Raw genomic sequence first — 24,526 nt, forward strand, 5'->3', positions numbered from 1 at the left:
CATTGTGCTCCTCTCGGTGTGTGGAACTCACTAGGCACATTCCTTTCTTCTGCCTCAGCCTCTGGTGAGGCCAGGAAAATTGCTAGCCCTATGTCTGTAGCCTAGAGGTGACTGAGTCACCAGAGCATTGCAGGTAGCCAGAGAGCGCTCGGTTAATGAATGGGAGAATTGTTCCCAGTACAGGTTGTGATCCTAAGTCCTGTCTGATGCCGCCCCACTGAAAACAGTTCTGTGGGGAGGTGCCTGCTTCCTGTATCCCACAGTGTGCTGGCTAGTTTAATGTCAACTTGACACAAGCTAAAGTCATCAGAGAGGAGGCAGCCTCGAGAAGATGCCTCCATAAGATGGGGCTATAGGCAAGTTTGTAGGGCATTTTCTTTTTTTTCTTTTTTTTTTTTTTTTTTTGGCATTTTCTTAATTAGTGATTGATAGAGGATCCAGCCCATTGTGGGTGGTTCCTCGGTTCTGGCTGGGGCTGGGCTGGTGGTCCTGGGTTCTATAAGAAAACAGGATAACAATTGAGTTGTAATCTGAATAAATTAATAAAAAATTTTTAATTAAAAAAAAAAGAAAACAGGCTGAGGGGCTGGAGAGATTGCTTAGTGGTTAAGAACACTGGTTGCTTTTCCAGAGGGCCCTAGTTCAATTCCCAGCACCCACATGACAGCTCACAACTGTCTGTAACTATAGTTCCAGGGGATCCAACACTCTCATGAAGGCATACATGCAGTCAAAATACCAATGCACAGTGAGTTTAATTAGAAGAAAGGAAACAGGCTGAGCAAGCCAGTAAGCAAGTAACCAAGTAAGCAGCACCCATCCATGGCCTCTGCATCAGCTCTTGCCTCCACGTTCCTGCCCTGCTTGAGTTCCTGTCCTGACTTCTTACAGTGATGGACTAAGATCTGGAAGTGTAAGCCAAAAAAAACCCCTTTCCTTCCCAACTTGCTTTTGGCCATGGTGTTTCATCCCAGCTGTAGAAAGCCTGACGAAGACACACCCCTTCCTGCTTACCTTGTTCACTCATTGTGTACATCAGGCGTGTGATATCAATTAAAGGCTGAAAATTCCTGCAGAAGAGAGAAAGACTCATTTGACTTGGTGTTGCTGGACTGTTTCATTTGGAACTCAAACATCCTGCTTTCATAATTGCACATAAAAGGCAACCAATCTCTAGAAAGTTCTCTCCCCATATCCCTCTTCAGTTGTATATCACTTACCATGAAACTCCACCATTCAAAGCAGACAATTCAGTAATCTTCATTACGTATTTGCACATACCCAGAAATGTGCAACTGTCTCTATAACACCATTTCAGGATGCTGGAAATACTCTAAGAAGGAATTCTAATCCCTCTAGCATTCCTTTCCCAGCTGCTCCTCACTAGTCCCAGCTGCTCCTTACTATCCCAGCTGCTCCTCACTATCCCAGCTGCTCCTCACTAGTCCCAGGTGCCTCCTACCTCTATAGATGTGCTTGTTTGGATGTTTCACATAATGGAACCCTTCGTTTGAGGAACATTGTGAATGGCTTCTTCCAGTTAACATAGTATGTTCAAATCTGTGGCGTGACAGCATGAATCAATATATGTCCTACCCTTTCATCTTCAAGTACACTCCCACTATTGAATATTTTGTCTTCTCATCAGCTGACATAGCATGATATGGGTGGTTTTCATTTTGTGACTATTATGAGTTATGGGAACATTTGCATAAAGGTTGTTTTGTTTTAATTCTTCTGTATGTAGAAGGGAAATAGCCAGGTCATGTGATTATTCTGTTTAATCTTTGGAAGAACTGCTAAGCTGTTGTCTAAGGTGACTGTACTGTTTACATTTCTGCTCGTGTGACTGTACTGTTTACATTTCTGCTCGTGTGGCTGGGAGGGTTTTAGTTCTTTGCCAATATTTATGATTTATTTATCCTTTTGATTGCGGCCTTAGCAAGTGTCAAGTTGTCTTTCATGTTTCTTCTTTATTTCGTTGTTAGTTTTGGTTGCTTGGGTTTTCAGACAGGACTTCATGTGGCCCATAGCCTTGGGCTAACCTGTGCTCACTCAAGCTCTTAGAGCCTAGATGGCCTTGAATTTCTCACCTTCCTAAGTCTGCATCTTGAGTTCTGCAATTATAGGCATGTGCCTCTGCCTGCCTTAGTTGTTTTTGTTGCTATGATAAAAATAAATAAATAAATAAATAAGATAGATACCCAGACAAAACACCTAAAGGGGGAAGAGGGGTTATTTAAGCTTACAGTTCAGGCATAGCAATGGAGGAGGCAGCAGGAACTTGAAGGAGCCAGTCGCATTACTTCCTCAGGCGGAGAAGAGCGGTGGGTGCTAGCTTCCTCTCACCTTTTCATTCAGTGCAGGAGCCAGCCTATGAAATGATGTCACCTCAGTTAACCCAATTAAGAAAATCCCCCCAACAGGTATGATGTCCCATAACTTTGATCCCAGTAGTCAGAAGGCAGAGGTGAGAGAAGCTCTTTGAGGCCACACTAGTCGACAGGCTGGCCAGGGATGAAACAGTGTCTGAAAAGCAAAACAAACAAAACCAAAAAGCCCTCGCAGGCACACTCAGGGCCAGCCTAATCTGGCCATCCCACTGTGAGGTCCCCTTTCTAGGTGATGCCTGGCCCTGCTGAGTTGACAACTGGAATCAACCTTCTTAGCCACCATAGCCAGTTTTGTCTTGTGGTTTTGATCTGCGTTGTCGCAATTAGACAAAATGATATTGAACATCTGTCTGTGCATCTAGAAACCCCATCTGTCTCTGCCTCTCTCCGTCTCTCATCTCTTTATTGAGGGAAAGTTAAAAAGAAGGGAAAGAGAGGCCCTGTCTTCAGCCATGGAAGACACCGTTTCCGTGTCTCTGTTTCTGGGATGGATCACATGCAGCCTCATCCAGACTGCTTCTAACCTCTAACCCTGCGCCATTCAGGAGAAAAGCCGGTGGTACTGTCTGCCTCCACATCTTCCTGCATGCCCTGCATCCGGTCCGTCCTCACTTCCTGCCAGCTTTCCTTCAGCCATACCTCAGATCTGTCTGCTTCTCTGCCCCTGGGAGACACGCTAGCCATTTTTCCTTTCTCCACCCCAGCTAATTCTCTACCCTGTGTGGCTGTTCCGGAATGCTAGAAAGCTCCACCTAAGGTGCGAGCCACCCCCTTCCATTGCTTTTCCCCCTCACCACACTTAGGGCGACACAGACCTTTCTGCACTTGTTGATTGCCACGTTCCCCACCTGTTTATCTTATGGTCTGTCTTCTCCACCCCTCCTGTCATATATGAGGCCAGGACCACGTATCTTGTTTTACAGAGTAACCTCAGTCACAGCAGAGTGTGTGCTATATAATGTGAGCTCCATACATCTTCATTGCTAAAGAGCTTTCACAGTAAGGGACATGTGTATTGTATGTTTACATTTAAAATTTTTAATTTAATTAATTTATTTTGAGAAAGAGTCTTTCGCTCTGTAGTTTTGGCTGGCCTGGAACTTGCTATGTAGACTAGACTGGCTTTGAACTCACAGAGGCTCACCTGCCTCTGCCTCTTGAGTGCTGTGATTAAAGTCATGTGTCGCCATACCTAGTTTAAGTATATTTAAGAATTTTTTTTCTTTTTGTTTTTGAGACAGGGTTTCTTTTGTAGCCCTGGTTGGCCTGGAACTAGCTCTGTAGACCAGGCTGGCCTCAAGCCCACAGAGATCCACTTGCCTCTGCCTCCTGAGTTCTGGGATTAAAGGCATGTACCGCCACCACCTGGCATGTATTTAAATTTTCCAAACTTGTGAGATGGTTTAGTGGTTTTGCCACAACAAGCCTGGAAACCTGATTTCCATCCCTAGAACCCTTATGAATTTGCAAGGGAAGCACTGACTACTGAGAGCTGCCTTTTGGTCCCTGCATGTGCAGCATAGTATACACACACACACACACACACACACACACACACACACACACACACACACTCGTAATGAATTTAAAAAATCTTATTTTTTTAGCTTTTATTTGATATGTATGAGTGTTTTCCCTACATGTATGTTGCACAACACGTACATGTCTGGTGCCTGCAGAGGCCAGAGAGGGCGTTGGATCCCTCAGAACTGGAATTATAGATGGTTGGGAGCTGCTATGTGGCGCTGGGAATGGAACTTGGGTCCTTTGAAAAAGCAGACAGTGCTCTTAACCAATAAGCTGTTTTTAAAAAATGTTTCATCCCTCCTTCTTCCAAGAGGACACCTTGATAGCATACACTAGAAAACACTAGAAAAATTGAAATAAGGAATAGGGATGTTAAAAATACATTACAAATCAAGGCCAGGACTTAGCGTCTGAACGCTCACGTTATCTCTGGGTTTCCTGGTGGCCAGGGTGAAAGAGATTCCTTGAAGAATTTTCTGTGGTCCAGGAAGCAATTATCTGCAGTCACACCATTTTGCATGCATTTTCTAATTTTTTCAGATTGTCAAAGACGTGGCAATGATTCCAGTCTTGTATTTACTTTTACTTGTAATTGCTATTTCTCCATAATATTTAAGCTTTATGTTTGACTCCAAGTATATTACCTAGGAGTGAATCAGCTCAAAGCAACTGTCCATTTCCAAGCCTATGAAACGATGGATAGCTTTATGCACCTGAAGTGATGTTAGTTAGCGTAATGTGCCTTCAACCAGTGTCTTACTGTGGGGAGTGTCAACTCTCAAAGCTACATGGATTTCCTAAGTTTTAAATGAATCCTCACCATGTGTTATTGTTACCGGCATTTGTCAAATTCAGACTGTAGTATAAATTTGAATGCATGTACCTAGGCTGAGGGAACCTAGTGGTGCCTGCAACTCCAGGAATGGGAGGTTATGCAAATACACTAATGGTGACCCCTTGACTTCATAGCCCACTATGACAATACTGTGTTCAGTATCAGTTCTCTTAGAAATAACAAACCCATAGGGCTGGAGCTCAGAGGCTACGAGCTTAAGTGGCTCCTGCAGGGGGACAATTTTTAGCACCTGCCACTGCCACCTGTTAACTCCAGCTCTGGGAGGTATGGGGCCCTCTTCTGGGCTCTGTGGGTTCCTGCGCTCAGGTTCGCATGCCCACATGTATACACATAGTTTAAAAATAATGAAAACAATTTTTTAAAAAAAGAAATAGCTAAGGGCCAGGCGTGGTGACTCCCGCCTTTAATCCCAGCACTCGGGGAGGCAGAAGCAGGCAGATCGATGTGAGTTTGAGGCCACGCCTGGCTCCACCATAGTCTTGCCTTCAGTTCCTGCCTCTAGGTTCTTGTCCTTAGTTTTTACCCGGACTTCCTTGGATGATGGACTGCGCGATGTGAAACTGTAAGCTGAAATATAAACCCTTTATTTCCCAAGCTGCTTTGGGTTGGTCCTGGTACTTTATCATAACAATAGAAAGGTCTCACTATATAGCTTTCACTGGCCTAGAGCTCACTGTGTAGACCAGGCTGGCTTTGAACTCAATAGAGATCCGCCTGCTTCTGCCTCCTGTGGTGAAGTTAAAGGTGTTCACCACCACAGCAGACGTAAATGGCATGATGCAGGACTGGGGTTGTGGCATACAGTAGAACATATGTGTTGTGAGTGCAAGGCCCAAGGTCTGAGCCTCGGAACTGCCGTGCATGGTCACTGTTCAGTACAGACTGCTTAGAAAGAGCTGTGCCACAGTGAAACCGCAATGCAAAATCCTTAACTTGTTGCTTTCCTTACAATTAAATTGGCATATTTCTTTTGGCTTGTTTGTTTGCTTGATTTGAGACAAAGTTTCACTATGTAGCCTTGGCTGATGTGGAACTCGATCTGCCTGTCTCTGCCTCCCATGGATTATTGTTTTGGTTGGTTGGTTGGCTGGATTTTGGTTTTTTGAGACAGAGTTTCTCTGTGTAGCCTTGGACATCTTAGAACTCACTCTGTAGACCAGGCTGGCCTCTGTGTCCCAAGTGCTGGGATTAAAGGCATGTGCTGCCACTGCCCAGGCCTTTTTTTTTTTTTTAAAGATTTATTTGTCACGTATACAGTGCTCTTCCTGCATGTACACTTGTAAGCCAGAAGAGTGCATTAGATCACATTATAGATGGTGTGAGCCACCATGTGGTTGCTGGGAATTGAACTCAGGACCTCTGAAAGAGCAGTTAGTGCTCTTAACCTCTGAGCCATCTCTCCAGCCCCCCAGGCCTTAAAATATATATATATATTTTTTATTTTTTTATTTTTAGGACTATAGAAGTGAGTACAGAAGGAGGACTGGACCACTGGCTAGAAGCTGTCATTTCACTTGTCCTTTTTTTTTTCCCAACAAAAGTTACTATTTTTATATAGTTAAATGCACTTCTTTTGGGCTGGAGAGATGGCTCAGTGGTTAAGAGCACTGGTTGTTCTTCCAAAGGTCCTGAGTTCAATTCCCAGCAACCACGTGATGGCTCACAACCATCTACAGTGAGATCTGGTGCCCTCTTCTGGCCTGCTGTCACACATGCAGGCAGAATACTGTATGAATAATAAATAAATAAATCTTTAAAAAAATACACTTCTTTTTCTTAATGCGTTTCCTTACTGCTTCTAAATTAAAAATAACCTCGAGCTGGGGCTAGAGGAATTGCTTAGTCAGTAAAGTGCTTGCGGAACAAGTGTAAGGACCACAGTCCAAGTCCCCAGCACCCAGGTAAGAGCTGGTGCGGCAGGAGACAAGTGTGACTCCAGCAGCGGAGGCCCTGGGGCTCACTGGCTGGCTAGCTCACCCACTTGGTGAACTCCAAGTTCACAGAAATGTCCCAATTTAAAAAGACTCCATCCCCCCAAAAAAGGAAACAAAGAGATTTTGAATATTCTGATGGAGAGGAAATGATAAAGTACCTTGATTTGAACATCACGTGATGTATATGAGTATCTTGATGCCCCATAAATGTGTACAACTGTGGGTCACATATATGCAAAAATTTATTATTTCAAAAGGAAAAGATAAGATGGGGTGTGATCCAAGAATGCATCCAACATCAAATTCTGGCCTCCCAAACTAATACATAAAATTTTAAATCTTGACCTAATGAAAGTTTTAATTCTTAATCCAGTATAGTTTAAGATATTCTGTATTTTGGCCGGGCGTGGTGTCACACACCTTTAATCCCAGCACTCGGGGAGGTAGAGGCAGGAGGATTGCTGTGAGTTCCAGGCCAGCCTGGTCTACAAAGTGAGCCCAGGACAGCCCAGGGCTGTTACACAGAGAAATCCTGTCTTGAAAACAAATAAACAAACAAACAAACAAAACAATAACAAGAAGATATTCTATATTTAGTTCTTCCATGTGGAATTTATTTTAATATAATCTAGGAAATAAAAATATAGGTTGATTTTCCCTTCCCAAGATAGAAAGCAGCTGTGAGCCACCATCTTTGTGTCTCTCCCTCCTTAACGGGCAGGACTCTTGCTGCACCCTGAAGTGGGAGATGGGATCATTTCTAGGCCATGGATCTTAGTGCCTGCTTTATACAGTTGTGTTAAAATTCCCTGTAGTAATTGTATCATGCATCTCATTTCCTGCTCAACTAGGCTTTTCTTAGACTTCATTTTCAGTGCTTTTATGCTCTCTTGCCATTTCCGCCTTACAGAATAATTTCAGTTGGTTATTAAAACAAGCATGAAATTGACTGAATATTCTGATCTTTAGAGATGGGAGTGCTACACAGCAAAATTAGTTCTATCTTTAAGCTCAAAAAAGATTTCTTTCAACCTAGCTTCACTCTTAGAACTGGATGTACTGCACATATGCACACACACATATGCACACAGCATCTTCGCGTACAAGCCCCTCCTGCTGGTTTTACACACTTCCTAGACTTATTTGCTCATCCCTGCTATAAATAGCCTATGTATCATAAAGCAGGGGTGGCTTTGTTTCTCTTTTTTAGTCTTCTTAATAATAAATATCCTTTCAGGTGCCAAATTTTTTTTTTCTCCTTGACCTGTGAGCAAAAGTTGAAAGATTTTAGAACAGTCTGGAAGGCTCCTGAATTAAATCTACAAATTATATTTTATCTACACTGTTGCCCAAAGTCTCTGCTTGGAGTGTTTTCAGGCTGGCTGTGAACTCACTGTGTGGTCCAGGCTGGCTGAGAACTTGGGATCTTCTGCCCCAGCCCAGCAAGTGTTGGAATTGCACGCTTATACCCCCATGTCTACCTCTGAGTCACATATTTAAAGTAGCAACAGTCCTGAGGGCGTAATACAGTAATAGATCATTTCCCAGTGTGTGCAGGGCCCTGCGTTCCATCCCCTCAACTGTGGGGGTGCTGTACTCACAATAGCTGCATTAACTGTCCCCCTAGATACTGTCACGCCCAGGAATAGTCCTCCAACTATGGTAACAAGTTCCCTCCCTCCCTCCCTCCCTCCCTCCCTCCCTTCCTCCCTCTGTGGCACAGACTTGCCTTTATTCCAGCTTTTTCTGAGTCCATTTGAAATTTCAAAATCTGATTTATACCAGATTCAGCTTTTAATATCACTCAAGCCAAACATTATTAGGTGTTTAAACATAGATTTAAACTGCTTCTCCGCAAGCTGCTGGACTGAGGGAGCAATTCTGCACGGAGGTAAGACACACTTCCCAGGGGAGCAGAGAACAGAAAAGGCCTGAGGACATTCGAAACATAATGTATTTCCACCTGGCATTTTTTCCTTTTCAGCCTTATCAATCAGCTCAGCATGAACTTATGACCCATAAAGTTTAGCTTTGGCCCCTACAAACTGTGATGAATTGACCACATTTTCTCTGCTTCTACCTTAGGGATAAATCCAGTTATCTGGTAGGAATTTCATTAGCGTGATGATGAACCTTCTGTTCCTTGGGTGTGAGCTCACAGAAATGACCTCATATTTACGGTTGGAGATGGCCTTGCCATCGTGGTGGACAGATGTTTTGAAATCACCACTTGGTTTAAAAGATGTCTCAGAGGAGGCCATTTCATTGTAGAAACCATTTCTTTCAGCCAGTGTCAAATATTAACTGTTCTTTGTGGCCAGTCTGGTCGTGTACTTGGATAATCCCTCTCTAAGCAAAAACTAGACGTGGCCTTTGGGAAAAAAAACGTCAGCTCCAGACTTGGAGCCAAAGTCTCTGACGCTCTCCAGGGATTAGTGAACACGGTGGGGCCTTGTTTGTCTACCACTGTTAAACGGTAGGTTAGACAACTGAGGCCTGCTCACTTGGAAAGCATCGAAATGGATTCTGTTGAAACTCTGTGGTTAGAGTGTATGTTTTTCCTTTTGTTCTCCAGACAGCTGACCCTGAGGGCCTCACGTAGATTAAGGCTCAGCTCTCGAAATGCAAACTACAACCTAGGAAGGACAGCAGAATTCACACTGGCCATTATTAATAGGAGGTTGGCTTGAAATTAGGAGTAGTGGATGTGCCTGCCACACACACCTGACAACCTGGGAACCCTGCAGAAAAGCCAAATGCAGTGACGGCACACCTGTCGTCCAGAGACAGGAGAATTGTCTGGAAGCCTGAGGGCCAGCTCTCCTGGATCATGTAGTTGGTGGCTAAACAGGAGAGAGAACCTGCCTCAACAGGACAGGAAGAACCAACCCTGAAAAAAATCATCCTGTGACCCACATACACATGCTATTATGGATAAGGGGGAGGGCGAGACTATGGTTCTGTGGGCGCACTCAGCGATGGAGGTATGACTACCCAAACCATGAGCCTGAAAAGGAGTTGGACAGGTAGAGTGCATAGCTACATATGTTGAGAGAGAGCGAGCGTGGATAAAGATGAGTGATTGTGTGTGTGTGTCAGGGCGGGGGGGGGTGGCGGCGAAGGGGGGCCAGTTTCCAGGCAGAAGAAATAGCTTGCCTAAAGGCTATCTATCATGTTTGAAGAAGAATTCAAACAAAGGAACCAAAATAACAGAGAAATGAATGACTGGGCCTTGAAGGCTGGAGTGATAGGTAGGGCCTATGTTGAGCCGTATCCACAAGTTGAATTAGCTCAGTCAGGGAGACATAGGAACAAGACAGAGAAGGATGGAAAAAAAACAAAACAAAACGAGAGCCCCATTAGGAGCCTGTTGCGGAAGCCCCGCCCACTGGGCTGACCGCAGAATGGCTGCCATGGAGATGGGAAGAAATGGGCATCTTTAGGCATCATGTGGTGTTAGGACTGATTTGATGTTAGGGGTGAAATCAAGGGAATGTCAGGCAGGGCTTCTGGGAATCAGGGCTGTTGTCACCCCCATGATCCCTGAGAAATGGCAGAGATGAGTCTCGGCTGGCACAGTAGAGAGCTAAGTGACACCCACGTCAAGCAAAGGAGGAATGAGGAACGCTGTGTCATGTGACACATTCCCACTGCTGATTACTGCTAGTGGCTCTCCACACGTTTACACTTCTTGCTGATTCACTGGGGGCCATTACCTTAAGGAATATCACAGCTCATCTGTGGGCCCAGCAAGCCCTGTCAGTTACATGTCAGAGAAGCCCTGATGCTTTTAAAGGTGGAGGTGCTCTGGGGTCACAAGAGGCCAGGCCTCTGGGGAAGAGAGGACATTTGGAATGCACTTGGCTTGTCCTTGTCCTAATGACTTGGGTTAGCTGGGAAGACTAAAAGTTAAAGGCAGTGTAGATGTGACAGTCATGGCAGAGGGAAGGCCTGGGGGCTGGTTAAGAACACTCATTGCTCAGGCTGAGGACCTGGGCTTGGTTCCCAGCACCCATGTGGTGCCCAGTCACCTGTAATTCTACTTCCAGGGGACCCAGTGTCCTTTTCTGGCCAGCAAGGGTACCCGCTACGTATGTGGTGCACTTACATGCATGCAGACAAACACTCATCTATATAAACTGAAAACTAACAATAATAAAACAGAAATCAAGACCCATTCTCTTTATAAAAGCAGAAATGCCTCATGTGTTTGTGGTGAGGGGCTAGTGTGTGAGTAGGTCCCATGTGCCAGCACTCCCACGGAGATGTCTGTGTTCCTGCTGTCACTACTACTGCTATTGCTGTTCCTGTTAACTAATACACTTTGTTTTCTCTCTTTGGATTTTTGAGACAGTGTCTCAGGTAGCCCCAGCCAGCCTTAAATTTACCACAGAGCCAAGGATTGCTTTGAGCTCTCGCTCTGTCTTCCTCTACCTCCCAAGTGCTGGAACTGTAGGCATGTGCCGCCACGCCTGGATTTAAGTTTCTAAATTTATTTTTTAATCTGAGAGAATTTCTGATCCATATGACGTTAAATCTGCGTTTTAACCCAGTACTTTTATTGTTCTACATTTAATCCCCTCTCCACCCCAGGAACCCAGTTTGACTTATACCGGATTTGTCATCCTTTATGCCTTCAATAACAGTTTGTCATTCCCCCTTAAATAAATCTCTTGGACCGTGAGTTAATAAGTACGCACCGCTAATTTAGTAAGTTGAATTTTTTGGTGGTGTTTTCTAGTTGCCTAAAATTAGCTCATTAAAAATGCCTGGCATGGAACATCCCTTCACCTAATCTGTTGTTAATGAGTTGTTGGAGTCTTTCTGCGGCTGTGATTTGTTTTATCCTGCAGCTCCACTGATTTCTTTTACAGCCCTGGAAAAAAGTGGGGGCCAGAGAGATGTCTCAGTGTGTAGAAGTGCTCGCTGTGCAAGCCTTCCAGCTTGGGTTCAGTCCTCAGAACCAAGTAAAGATGGACAAAGAGAACCTATCCCCTCCCCCCAACGCTACCTTCTAACCTCCACATGTATGCAATGAATGAACGCGCACGCACGTGCACACATACACACACACACACACACACACACACATTAAAATGAAGAAAAGTAATACACCATTATTTTCTATGTTTATTTTTTCTATCATTTTGCCCCTGATTAAATATTATGTTTCTTCTGTAACATTGAATAGCCATAATTATCATTTGCTTTTTAAAACTGTGAAACCCTGACTGTCCTGGACTTGCTTTGTAGACCAAGCTGAACTCAAACTGAGATCTGCCTGCCTCTGCCTCCCTGAGTGCTGGGATTACATGTGGCGCCACTGTGCCTGGCAGGTGATGGTTTTTGTTTTCTTTTCTTTTCTTCTTCTTTCTTTCTTTCTTTTTTTTTTTTTTTTTTTTTTTTTTAGCAAGTTTTCTCTATGTAGCCTTGACTGTCCTGGACTTGCTGTGTAGACCAAGCTAGCCTTGAATTCACAAAGATCTGCCTGCCTCTGCCTCCCGAGTGCTGGGATTAAAGGTGTGCACCACCATGCCCAGCTTGGTGATGGTTTTCTTTTTTTTTTTTTTTTTTTTTTTTTGGTGATGGTTTTCTTAAAGGTTATTTTATGTGTATGAATGTTTTGCCTGCATTTGTGTATATATGTGCACTGTGTGTATGACTGTGGTCTGCGGAGGCCACCGAGGGCATCACATCCCCTGGAACTGAAGTCACAGACAGTTGTCAGCTGCCTGTCGGTAGGAACTGTATCTGGGTTCTCTGCAAAAGCAACGAGTGCTCTTAACTGCTGAGCCATCTTTGTCTCTGTCTCTCTCTCTGTATGTGTGTATGTTTAAAGAGGCGATGGTGTCTTCCCATGTTGCTCAGGCTGGCCTTGAACTCCTAGACACCACCATCGTCTTCTCTTAGCCTTCCAGCAAAGAACAACAGATGTGCCCTGCAGCCATTTTACAGCTCGAAAGGTTGGGGGCCTGGAGAGATGGCATGATAGTTAAGAGCACTTGCTGCTCTTGCAGTGGACTGGAGTTTGGTTCTCAGCACCTACAGCTCAGGCTCTGCCTGTGATTGTGACTTGTGGGTCCTGAAAAGGGGAAACAAGGTGGGAGAATTCAAGAACAGGCAGTGTGAGCTCAAAGAGAACAGACTCTACGGAGACAGCCTCTGTGAGACAGCTTGTTTAATGGGGTAACAAAGGGTAGTTACATCTTTGTGAGTGGGTAGGGGCTTTCAGGGTGAGTGTACATCACTGGCAGGGGCTACGGTGCTGGGGATGCCTTTTTCATGAGGAGAATTCCAGGTGCTGCTGGAAGTTTAATCTGGCTACCAGGGTAGGTGGCCTCCTGGGGCGGGGTGGGGAGGTGGTGTGAAAGTCCAAACCGAGGAGCGTGTGCACTGTGCACAAGGACACGCAGGCCTGGGCCAGGTGGGGAGTGACCATATTCCTCCAGTCTCAGGGTGAGATTTCCAGGGTTTGGACCTACACCACTCTTACTCTGGGCCAGCTTCCCTCAGTCCCACAGCTCCCCAGCCCCACAAGCACCCACATTTGGGTGGCTCACAACTACCTGCAAATCTAAGTGCAAGGGATCCAATGTTCTCTTCTGATTCCCAAGAGTACTTGAAGGTATGTGTACATATACGCAGATATGCACATGCACACATATACATTTAAATCTTTGTGTTGTGTTTCTGAGACATTGTGGCTTTGAACGCCTGATCCTCCTGCTTCTGCCTTTCAAATGCTGCCATTACAGGTATGAGCTGCTGTGCCTTCCATTTTGTTTTTCTTCTGAAGCAGGGTCTTTTTTTTTTTTAATTAATTTATTCAGATTACATCTCAATTGTTTCCCCCTCACTTGTATCCTCCCGTTCCTCCCTCCCTCCCACTTTCACCCTATTCCCTTCCCCTAGGTCTGTGACTGGGGAGGACCTCCTCCCCCACTAAATGGTCATAGACTACCAAGTTTCATCTTGGTAGCCTGCTTTTCCTTTCTCTGAGTGCCGTCAGGCCTCCCCACCATGAGGAGGTGGTCAAATAGGGGGCACCAGAGTTCATATCAGAGTCAGTCCCCACTCTCCACACAACTGTGGAGAATGTCCTGTCCAGTGGCTAGATCTGAGTAGGGGTTCGATGTTTACTGCATGCATTGTCCTTGGGTGGCACAGTAGTTGGAGCAGGACCCCTCTGGGTCTAGATCCACCCATCATGATGTTCTTCTTGTAGGTTTCTAGGACTCTCTAGCTCCTTCTATTTCCCCATTCTCCCATACTTCTCTCACCTAGAGTCCCAATAGGAAGTCCTCACATCTATCCCCATCTCCTGGTAAGTGAAGACTTTCATGAGACATTGCTTTTGGGCTAGTGTCTGATTATAAGTGAGTATATACCATGTGAGTCTTTCTGCTTCTGGGTTAACTCACTCAGTATGATCATTTCTAGTTCCATCCATTTGTCCACAAATTTGTGGATTTCCTTGTTTTTAACAGCTGAGTAGTGTAAATGTACCACAGTTTTTTTCATCCATTCTTTGACTAAGGGACATTTAGGTTGTTTCCATGTTCTGGCTTTTATGAATAAGGCTGCTATGAACATGGTTGAGCATATGTCCTTATTGTGTGGTGGAGCACCTTCTGGGTATATTCCAAGGAGTGGAATAGCTGGGTCCTGAGGTAGGAAACAGGCTGTATGTGACCTTGAGCTCCTCCTGCCTCTGCCTTTTGAGAGCTGGGATTATAGGTGTTCGCCTTAAAAGTTGAGTTTTTAAGTCTCTCGTGTTGGGTTTCTCTGCTGATCTTTCCTTTTATGATAACCTCGTGCACTTCCCAGAGGAAGCCCCCACCCCCACCAAGCAGTGGTGCTAAGGCCACCTCTCCAGAGCCTGGCTGTCTTCATCCATCTGTGATGATGCATGGGGCCCAGAAAACTGGCTCTGGGAGAAGTGCTTAATATTTCCTGAGTCTTCTTTGGAACTTTGGGGTCATTATAAATGACAAAGTCTGATAGGTAAGATCCTGTCCCATCGGGCAGAGTTCCTGACAGTGTGTAGTAAATAGATGAGAATCAGTTATAGACAGTGACTGCAGAGGCCTGGGGGAGCTGTTACTTCTCCCCAGCCCTCTCGTTTATAGTAATGGTAAACACCTCAGCCTGTCACTCTTTGCCCTTTCAGAGTCCATCACTGACTATTAGGGCTGAAAAAAAGCACATTTGCTGCAGACAGACAAAGACCAGTTTGAGATTTGCCTTGTGGTTTTAAGAGATGGAAAATACAGCTTTCAATGTCCCTGCTTTTAGATGCAGAGAAAATATGTATTTTTAAAAAGATTATATGAGGTTATTAAATGAGCATGGGGAGAGAAGGAAAGAGGGGAAGGGTACGAGAGAGACGGACAGACAGACAGACAGGCAGAGAGAGAAAGAGAGAGAGAGACAGAGACAGGGGAAGAGAGGGAGGGGTGAGGTAGGTCTGCCCTTTGATATACTGGACAGGGCCACACCCCCATGACAGGTAGGCAATGACATCACAGGTAGGCAGACTGAAGCAGAATTCTAACGTTCCTCCCTTCTCGTATAATTGAAAATGAGGGGGGCTGGAGAGAGGGCTCAGCGTTTAAGAGCACTGACTGCTCTTCCAGAGGTCCTGAGTTTAATTCCCAGCAACCACATGGTGGCTCACAACCATCTACAGTGTGATCTTATGTGCACTCTATACATAAGAAATAAAACTTTAAAAAAAAGAAACAATGAGGAACGTTGGATTGTTTTTCATATAAGGTACGTTAAAGTATGTAAATGCAGTTCATTGGAAGCAGCTTTTGGCTGCCATGGAAGAGGAAAGAAAGAGGAGAAAAGCAATAGCAACAAAATGTCCAGATTATGTAGCAAAGGGGATGAGAAAGCTCTGCCTTGAAAGTTCAGGGTAGAGGGTGGGGTGTGTCAGCCATGTCCTGTAGCAATTAGGGACTGAGGAGCGTGGGAGAACCTGGAGCTGTTTGTCCCAGGTCTGAAGCTCGCCATTTCAGCCTTTTGTAAAGGGATAAGGGTGAAGTAATTGTCTTAACTACTTCCTGCTGACAGTAGGGCAGTGATAGTGGGTCAAAAGGCTGAAATGTTGGCCAGGTTCCGGAAGAACAGGCTGTTGCGTTTGCTGTCCAGGGTCTGAGAACATCTGCAGCCGAGAAGGGCAATGCAGGCCCAGATGACACGATCTGTGAGGTTACACTGGACCAACTGTGGGTAGCTGCTGTGACGATGTCCTGGATGTAGGATCTGGCCGGATGCAATAATAGATGGTCTAGCAGTCCGCTAGTCTACCCTGGTGTTCACTGCGGACAGCGCTGTTGGGGGAGGGGAGCGGCATGCAGCTGAGCGAATCACCTGCGTTCTGCATTGGAATATGTATGTTTCTTAGATATTAATACTGAAGCAGTAATTGCTATCCCGAATTTCATATAGAAATCCTCACAGTTTCAAAGCTTAGTGGAAACAAAATGCATAAAGAGCTAAATAGATAAATCAGCTAGGGCCATCCATCCATCCATCCATCCATAAAATAAGCCGCCATCAGACATCTAAGCTGAGTAGCCCCAGGTCTGGAGGGTAAAGCTACTCTTGCTGAGGACCAGAATTCAGTTCCCAGCACCCATGTTGGTAGTGCACAGCCTCCTGTAATTCCAGCCCCCAGGGGATCCTTTTCTAGCTTCTGTGAGTCCCCACACACATGTATACACATATGCATGCGCGCGGACACGCATGGACACGTGGGCACACACAGATACACAAATCAAAATGAAACCTTGAAAATAGAGTAACTCTTCGGTCCTGTACTTCCTGCTTTTTTCCTTCTCTACTCAAGCACTACACCATACTGGAGTCCCTGTCAGTCCACCTGTCCTTCTAGTCAATGGTTCTCTTTGTAGTCTAAAGCCTGGGCTGTGTAATTCTAGCTGCATCCCGTTCCCTACCTCTTCCAGGTAGAATCCCCTGTCCCCATCCCTGCAAAATGAGAACTGTTCTTCAGCCTTTGGATGCCCACAGCATCTCATGACCTCACTCCAGAGCATGGTGCTAGTCCTGCTTGCTGTTGTCACCAGCACTGTGTCTTACCTCTCTCAACACTTAGAAGACAGAGGCAGATGTCAAGTCTGAGGCCCAGCCTGGGCTGCATGGCCATATGTTATCTCCAAACACCAAGCGCTGAAGATTTGGCTTGCTGGCAGAGTGCTTGCCTCCCACAAACAAGGCCGTGGTTCGAGCCCCAGCACTGAAAGGAAAGGCCTCATGTCTACTAAGCCTCAGATTTCTCTCTGTCACCCCTGGGGCTGGCCCAGATGGTAGCCACCTTTTGAAGCTGTTTGTTTTACCATCTGCTCCTTTTCTTCTAGGGCTAAAGTCGCCGCAGCTGATGGGCCACCCGTGAACCCAGGCCAGGCACTCACGCCAGCAAGGCACACAGTAATACTAGACAAAGACGCCCTCCTCCAGAACTACGGATTTCACATTTCTGAGACCCTCCCCCTCACAGTGGTGGCTGTCACAGCAGGTAGGGGCTGATGGGGATCCGTGAAAGGGAACGTGGCTGGGCTTCTCCAACCTTCTCTCGGGCCTGTAAGAAAAGGCAGAGGGGCTGGAGAGATGGCTCAGTGGTTAAGAGTGCCGCCTGCTCTTCCAAAGGTCCTGAGTTCAATTCTCAACAACTGCATGGTGGCTCACAACCATCTATAATGTGATCTGATGCCCTCTTCTGCAGATAGAGCACTCATATACAATTAAAAAAAAAAAAGAGTAAAACCTGGAGGGCTGGAGAGATGGCTCAGAGGTTAAGGACTGCTCCTCCAAAGGTCTTGAGTTCAATTACCAGCAGCCACACGGCGGCTCACAACCATCCATAATGTGATCTAATGCCCTCTTCTGGCTTGCAGGTGTATGTGCAGGCAGAGCACTGTATACATATAATAAAAAATCTTAAAAAAAAAAAAAAAAAAAAGAAAGAAAGAAAGAAGAAGAAAAAAAAGAAAAAGAAAAGGCAGAAAATGCTACCTGGGAAGCTGGAAAACTCTGACCTCGTTCTGCCTTGGCCTTCTCATTGTCTGGTGCCAGAAAGGAGTTTCCTCAGGAGCCATGCCCCTCTGAGCCCTAGACTCCCACTGGTTTGGGCCCAGGGCTCTATGCTGCCATGGCTTCCAGGTCAGTGTCAGGGGCAGGGAAGGTATTTGGATAAGCCTCTTTGAGTCCTGCTTGTCCTGGCTGGCAAGTGTCTGGGGAGAGAGTAATAGAGACTATTGATTTGTTTTCACTTGAGTCTCTGAGAAATATAGGCTGTGTCTGAGGGGAGAGGAGCAGGCAGAGAGAGAGCCTGGTGTTTGTTTTCCTGTTTGAGCTATGTATTGGTGTTAGGTTTTAGGCAGGTTAAAATACATTAATTTCCATTTATATATGTAGGGATGTACGCACACTCAATTCCCTGGCCAGCTGTGATGGCTTGGACTGGTCTGTTACTTTTCTCCGCCCTCTCTTGAAACTGACTGGAAATAGGTACCTATCCTGTGGTTTATAATGAGGAAAATTACGCTGCACGTGAGGGGACCCAGGCTGCCATTCCAAGGTGCACTGTGACGTGTGGCCCTTCTGGTCTGAGCAGGTACCTATTTTCTATCCAACAGGCGGCTCCGCTCATGGCAAGCTTTTCCCTGGTGATCAAATTCTCCAGATAAACAACGAGCTGGCTGAGGACCTTTCCTGTGAACGAGCGGTCGATATTCTCAGGTACTCACCTGCCGTAGAGCACCCAGAGCCGCGCAGGTGATCAAAGAACAAAGCAAGGCCTCAGAAGTGCTGTGGCTGGCCCTGCCCCTTTAAAGTGCCAGGAATAGCTCCAGCTGTGCCTCTGGAGGTGGTGGTTCGGCCATGGCTGCAGTAGTGTCTGCTGTCTTCTACCTGCCTACAGAACTTTGGCGGGAGTAGGATGAGGAGTATAATAGTGGATACTACATACGCCCTACCCTTGAAGGATAAATGGTAGCTAAATAGATGCCGATGTGCTTGTCTGTACTCCTGTCACTGTCTTCTGGAGTGTTCTTTCCATTCCAGCCTGGCCAACATGTATGTGGTCTCATTGGTGTGGCACCGATAGCTTTCTCTGTGGTGTCACTGTGACGCACGTGAATGCTCCACCTTCTGCCTGGACCTTCCCAAGAAAGAGCAAGGCACATGTGCAGATGAGACTCAGTAGGATAAGAGACTATATAGCACTGGGAATTGCCCACCCTCCTGTAAAGGTGGACAGATGACAGTGACAAGATGGGGAAGACTAGAGGCATTGCAACAGGACATGCAGCCTTTGGCTTTTTAATGTCTACTCAACACTGTTTTGTGGCTTCAGTATTAATAGGAGTGAGAGACAGAGCCCAGTGAGGGCACTACGTGAGCCTGCCGGCCTGGCTTTGAGTCTGTATGCTCCTCTGTGGTCATAGAGAACACCCACAAACTGGAAAAGGGGAACTAAAGATGCATAAGCCCATGTCCGCCCTCAGGGAGCACAGTCTTACTGTGGAGACAGACAGTTCAAGTTAAGACTCACAGAGAATCTATGAAGCCAAACCCAGTATTGTTTCAGGGATGCCAGAGGCAGAAAAGGATTTGGTGATCTTATTTGAAAATAAATAAACCTCAAGGATTGCTTCCTAGGATATTGGGCTGTTTTCCCAAAGAGGATCGCTCCTGACAGATTTCTTTTTTCAGTATCGCTAATACTTCTGTCAGTCTTAAACTTCGAGGGATCAACAAATATATTTATATAACTTTAAGCCACAGTCTAAAGCTGGGTGTTGAGGTGGCACCTGGCCTCTGTCTGCTGATTGATCATCTAGTCTGGGCAAGGAACCCCGGCAGGCAAAGACCGCTTGCAAGCCCGTGCAGATCCGTGCGTGTGCTCACTCTTCTGAGATGAGGACGAGCAGGCCCAGCCATAAGAGAAGCTGAGAAGCCAGGCTACTACAGAGACGGGGGAGCCCCCGCTTAGGAGGACACTGCAGTATGACAAAGCAGAGAGGAGTCCAGGAATATTTCAGATGTACCTTTTTCATTTTATTTACTTATTTGAGATCAAGTCTCACGCAAACCGGGCTGGCCTCAAACTCATATGCCCTTGAGCTTTGCATCTTCCTGCCCCCACCTCTCCAGTGCTCAGAGACAGGTGTATTACCACATCCAGTCCGTGTGATGTGGGGCGTCCCATCCAGGGCCTCATGCATGCTAGGCAAGCACTGTGCCAGCTGGGCTTCATGCCCAGCCCCTGAGACAGGACCTTTCCTGCTGGGTAGAGCTTGGGTGATGCTCCAGGCAAAATCGTGAGCTGGGACCATAGGATGAGGAGCAGGGAAGTGCTGAACACTTCCTTTTGCCTTGAGAAACAGGGAAGTAAACCCCAGATTATGGTGGGTCGTGGGTGCCAGTACAGCGAGGTCCAGTGTTATTCTCCCTAAAAAGGGCGACCACAGTGGGCTTCTGACTGAGGTGTGCTGTGGCCTTGCTCCCTGTGCTTGTGGAAATCTCAGCATGGATTGCTTTTGTAGCTTAGTGTCTGAAAGCAGTATATATTTTTTCACTCCTTTTTATTGTAAAGGGTAAACAAACACCCAAGAATAACTTGACAATAACAGTGACAAAAATCTCACTAATTTCTCCAAAGATGCTTGAGGTCCAGATACCCTTTGCAGAGTACCAGAACTTTGGATTTGGGGGAGGGGCTGATTTACCTCTAAAAAGTCCTGTGCTCATGTGAATGAGACAGAGGCAATCCCCAGATAGTTGGGCCCTTCAGATTGAGCTCAACCATTGGAGAGAGTGATGTACCTCCCTCCATTGGCCTACATGTTCGGATTGCAAGAAGTCAAATATAAGCTTGCAGACTGCTTCTTTTTTACAGGCATGGAAAAGGGGGTGGGATCTGCCTCTACTTTCTAAAAGAAAACGGAGGTGTGACAGTTACTTGTTTGATTGCTTTTGAAATCTCTGCGATAATTTGAGATAGAAATGTCTCTTCAGTGTCTTGATTACATGCTTGGACTCCCTGCGTTGACTGTGTGTACCCGAACACCACACACTAGCTGGTTTCTATGTGATAAGTGCTATCTACAGAGGAGGGTTTAGCCTGTGTGTGCTTTAAAAAAAGAGGCTAGCTTACCTGTGTTGTCACTGTGTTTTTGTTTTTTGGTTTTTGTTTTTGTTTTTTGGTTTGTTTGTTTTTGACATAAAGCTGGCCAGTGTCTACTGAATGAGTTTTCTACCATATAAGACTAAAGGTAGTGGCTGCGGAGTGGACAGATGGCAGAGGTGGGCATCCAGGGAGAAAGAGCACTCTCAGGTTTTTCACAGTGTCTCTCTCTCTCTCTCACACACACACACACACACACACACACACACACACACACAAATACACAAATGACTAAATGTTTTTCTTTTATCCTTTTCTGTTTTTCAGGGAAACTGAAGATGCCCTTTCAATTACAGTTGGTCGCTGCACATCTGTAAGCCTCTTTTGTTGTCGTTGTTGTTCTATATGTTTGTTTCGCTCTCCCTGGTTCTAAGGCTCGAATGCTCCTTGACGATATCCCTCATACTGTAGGGTAGAGGGCTGAGGGCGGCAGCTGCCAGGCAGTGGACGGCTAGTCAGCCACCGTGGCCCGAAGCTCTCCTGGCCGTGAGTGCCGTGGAGGAAGCAGATGTGGTCCTGGCCCTGGGACGTATAGATCAGGGGAGGATGCCCTCTGTAGTACAGAAAGGACATCAAGCTGGGAATCCCAAGACAGGCTTGGATCAGATGACTTGGGACATGTCTGTCCTTCTGGCTTTCACTGGGTAAGATGGTGTGCGGCAGTAACTGCCTTGTCTGTCTGATGATCCATCCAGAGCACCAAGTGGATGTTTGTGAGTTCAAAGCCAACCTGGTCTACACAGTGAGTTACAGGACAGTCAAGGCTTCACAGAGAAACTCTGTCTTGAAAAACCAAATAATAATAATACTGTGTAAACAACATGTACAGTTGACTGTCATATCATTGCCTATTGAAGGTTTTCCTATGCGTACAGATATAGGAAGAAGCACAGTGGAAGAAATGACCCTTCAAATGCATGAAAACATAATATTTCTGTACTCCAAGCACCCTATAAACAAAGAACTAGTCACCTCTCCTTGTTCATCAAGTGCTTAATTTTTATTTCTTGGGAACAGTAGGGGAGAAAGTCACCCAATGAGAATTAAAATGTTTGCTATAAATATGACAGGCTGAATGTTCTGTGCACACTAAATGGAGGCCTTTCAATTCCAGGCAGAGTTTGCCTATGAAATAATGTGAACCCAATGTGAAAACAGAGAAAGCTAATCAGCATAAAGAACCGTGCAGGTGGCAAGAGCGTTCTTATTTAACTTATTATCATCTCAGTGGGAAGCATCTTACTCTTAATTAGGCGGGGTTTCCACAGCTGGTTCTGTGAGGCAGAAAATGGCACGGAGGGGAGGAAAGAAATGTCTATGTTCCAATACCGAGCTTCCAGGCAGAGATGTGAGTGCCACTCTCAGGAGGACCTGCAGGGGAGCCCACCAGGACCCCCAAGAAATGCCCTGACTGCAGGCTAGCCTCCTGGGCCTCCTTCAGAAGTGTCTTAAAGCATTTTACAGACATTGCAATATGAACAGACATGACTTGCTTCACCAAGGAGGCTTGGTGTTTTGTGGTCATGGTAGATTCTTGGAATCCTCAAATAAATGAAATGGATTGGAAATTATAAAATCCAGAGCCTACAACATCAATTACTACTTCTCTGGGACACAGAATTTTATGGGGGGAAAAAAAAAAACCCACATTCTGGCTTAAATTTTGCATTTCAAAAAGTTACTGTTATTTTTCTTAAATTATATGTATATGTCTTTGTGGGTTTGTGTACGTCTGGAAGAGTAGCATGAACTGTTTTGTTGTTGTTGTTGTTTCTGAGACAATGTCCCACTATGTAGCTCTGGCTATCCTGAAGCTCACTATGTAGATCAGGCTAGCCTCAAACTCAAAGAGGTCCTTCAGCCTCTGCCTTCTGAGTCCTGCGAGATTAAAGGTAGCAGGGACTCTCAACCACTGAGCCATCTTCTCAGCCCCAAGTCTGCATTTGATATCAGTTACATTGTTTTAATATTAATACTAACAGCTAACATGTTGCATCATTTCACCGGAAGGAAATCTTACAAAGCAGGATAGACTCATTGGCACCCCCCCACCCCCCCCCACCCCCTTTGCAGATAAGGCTGCTGTGGCCACACAGCTCACTGTTTAGCACCCCCAGTTCAGGGGGCATGGGCTTTTCCCCAGGGAGTTAGACTCCACAGCCCACACTTGCTAAGATGATGCTATCTGGCCCTCATCTGCCCTGCTGCTTTCGTAGAGTGACCCTGAGTCACCCTTGGCAAGGGAACTACGAAAATACAAAGTAACTTTTCAAGTAGTCATTTTCAAGATTCTTTTCATAAAGGGAAAAGGGGAGTCCCCTTTGGAGTTCTTAGTTTCATTAACAAAAGAATTTAAGAATGGACTCTTGGAATCACAAGGACAGTTTTATTAGAGTTTAAAAGAAAAGGCCCGAGGCAATCAGGCTGTGAACCTGGCTCAGCCTGTCTGGAGGAACATGGAGAAAACCATGCCATTGAAGCTGGCATGAAGGGCAGATGCATGGCGGGAGGGAGGCCTTAGAGAAAGAGTAAGAGACTCCCAAACACTGGGGGGACCCAAAATGTTACAGCTTAGAAAAAAGAAAAAGAAAAGGGAAACGCAATGACGTCCTTAATAATTGAGAAAATCGGGCAGCCCTCACAAGCTTGCCTCCAGTGAGCGTTGCGTTAGGGGTGGGCATTCTGGGAGGGGAAAAGAACAGTATCTTATTAAGATCAATAAAGTTCACTGCACCTAAAAAAAAAACAAAAAACAAAAACAAAAACAAAAAAAACTAAGTATTGCACCAACCTTGTTAGTGTGGCTTATGGTGAGCTCCCCACCCCACCCTACCCCCCTGCCCTTCCCTCCATGGCCGCTTAGCCGAAGTGACCAGACCCACCACAATTGGAACCTGGGTGTCCGCCCAGGCCAGAGTTCATTCTCTTGACCAGCAAGTTTTTTCTACCCCAACACTTTTAAACGTTTACTCTGCAGCAAAAACACACATTTTATCCGTGGCCCCAGGAAGTCCTAAGATAAATGGTAGCTCATATTCTCCAAATTGTTCCTTTAAAATATCCGGGCACTTACACAAGTGGTTCGCGATGTACTGCAGAAGCTGGGCGCCTGGCTCTCAGTGCTAATATGCAGATATGAAAACATGGGAGCTACTGTGCACTGGGCTTTTCGGTGACAGATGATGACACATTCTTTTATTATTGTATTGTATTGTGTTGTATTATATTGTATTTGTTTATTGTTTTTTTGAGAAAGGGACTCTCTGTGTACCCTTGGCTGTCCAAGACTCCCTCTGTAAACTGGGCATGGTGGCATGTCCTTAATCCCAGCACTGGGGAGGCAGAGGCAGGTAGATCCTCAAGCCTGGTCTACAAAGCAAGTCCAGGACAGCCAAGGTTACACAGAGAGACCCTGTCTCGAAAAACCAAAAAAAAAAAAAAAAAAATCTTGCTTTGTAGATCAGGCTGGCCTTGAACTCACAGTGATCTGCCTGCCTCTGCCTCCCGAGTGCTGGGATTATAGTTGTGTGCCACCACAACCAGCTCTAAACTGGCTGCTTCGAGAAAGAATGTGTCAGCCAGGCATGGTGGCGCACACCTG

General features: G+C 45.7%; 1 protein-coding gene across 1 annotated transcript in view; it reads left to right on the plus strand.

Moving 5' to 3' along the window:
• Positions 1–24,526, plus strand: part of Frmpd1 (FERM and PDZ domain containing 1) — a 174,212-nt gene that overhangs the window by 112,185 nt on the left and 37,501 nt on the right. Inside the window, exons 3-5 of the mRNA XM_051157516.1 lie at positions 17,096–17,253; positions 18,374–18,476; positions 21,193–21,238. Coding sequence (XP_051013473.1) covers positions 17,096–17,253; positions 18,374–18,476; positions 21,193–21,238 — 307 coding nt within the window. The remainder of the gene's footprint in view (positions 1–17,095; positions 17,254–18,373; positions 18,477–21,192; positions 21,239–24,526) is intronic.

Source organism: Acomys russatus, chromosome 2 (genome assembly GCF_903995435.1).
Source record: "Acomys russatus chromosome 2, mAcoRus1.1, whole genome shotgun sequence".
In the NCBI taxonomy this organism is placed as follows: Eukaryota; Metazoa; Chordata; class Mammalia; order Rodentia; family Muridae; genus Acomys; species Acomys russatus.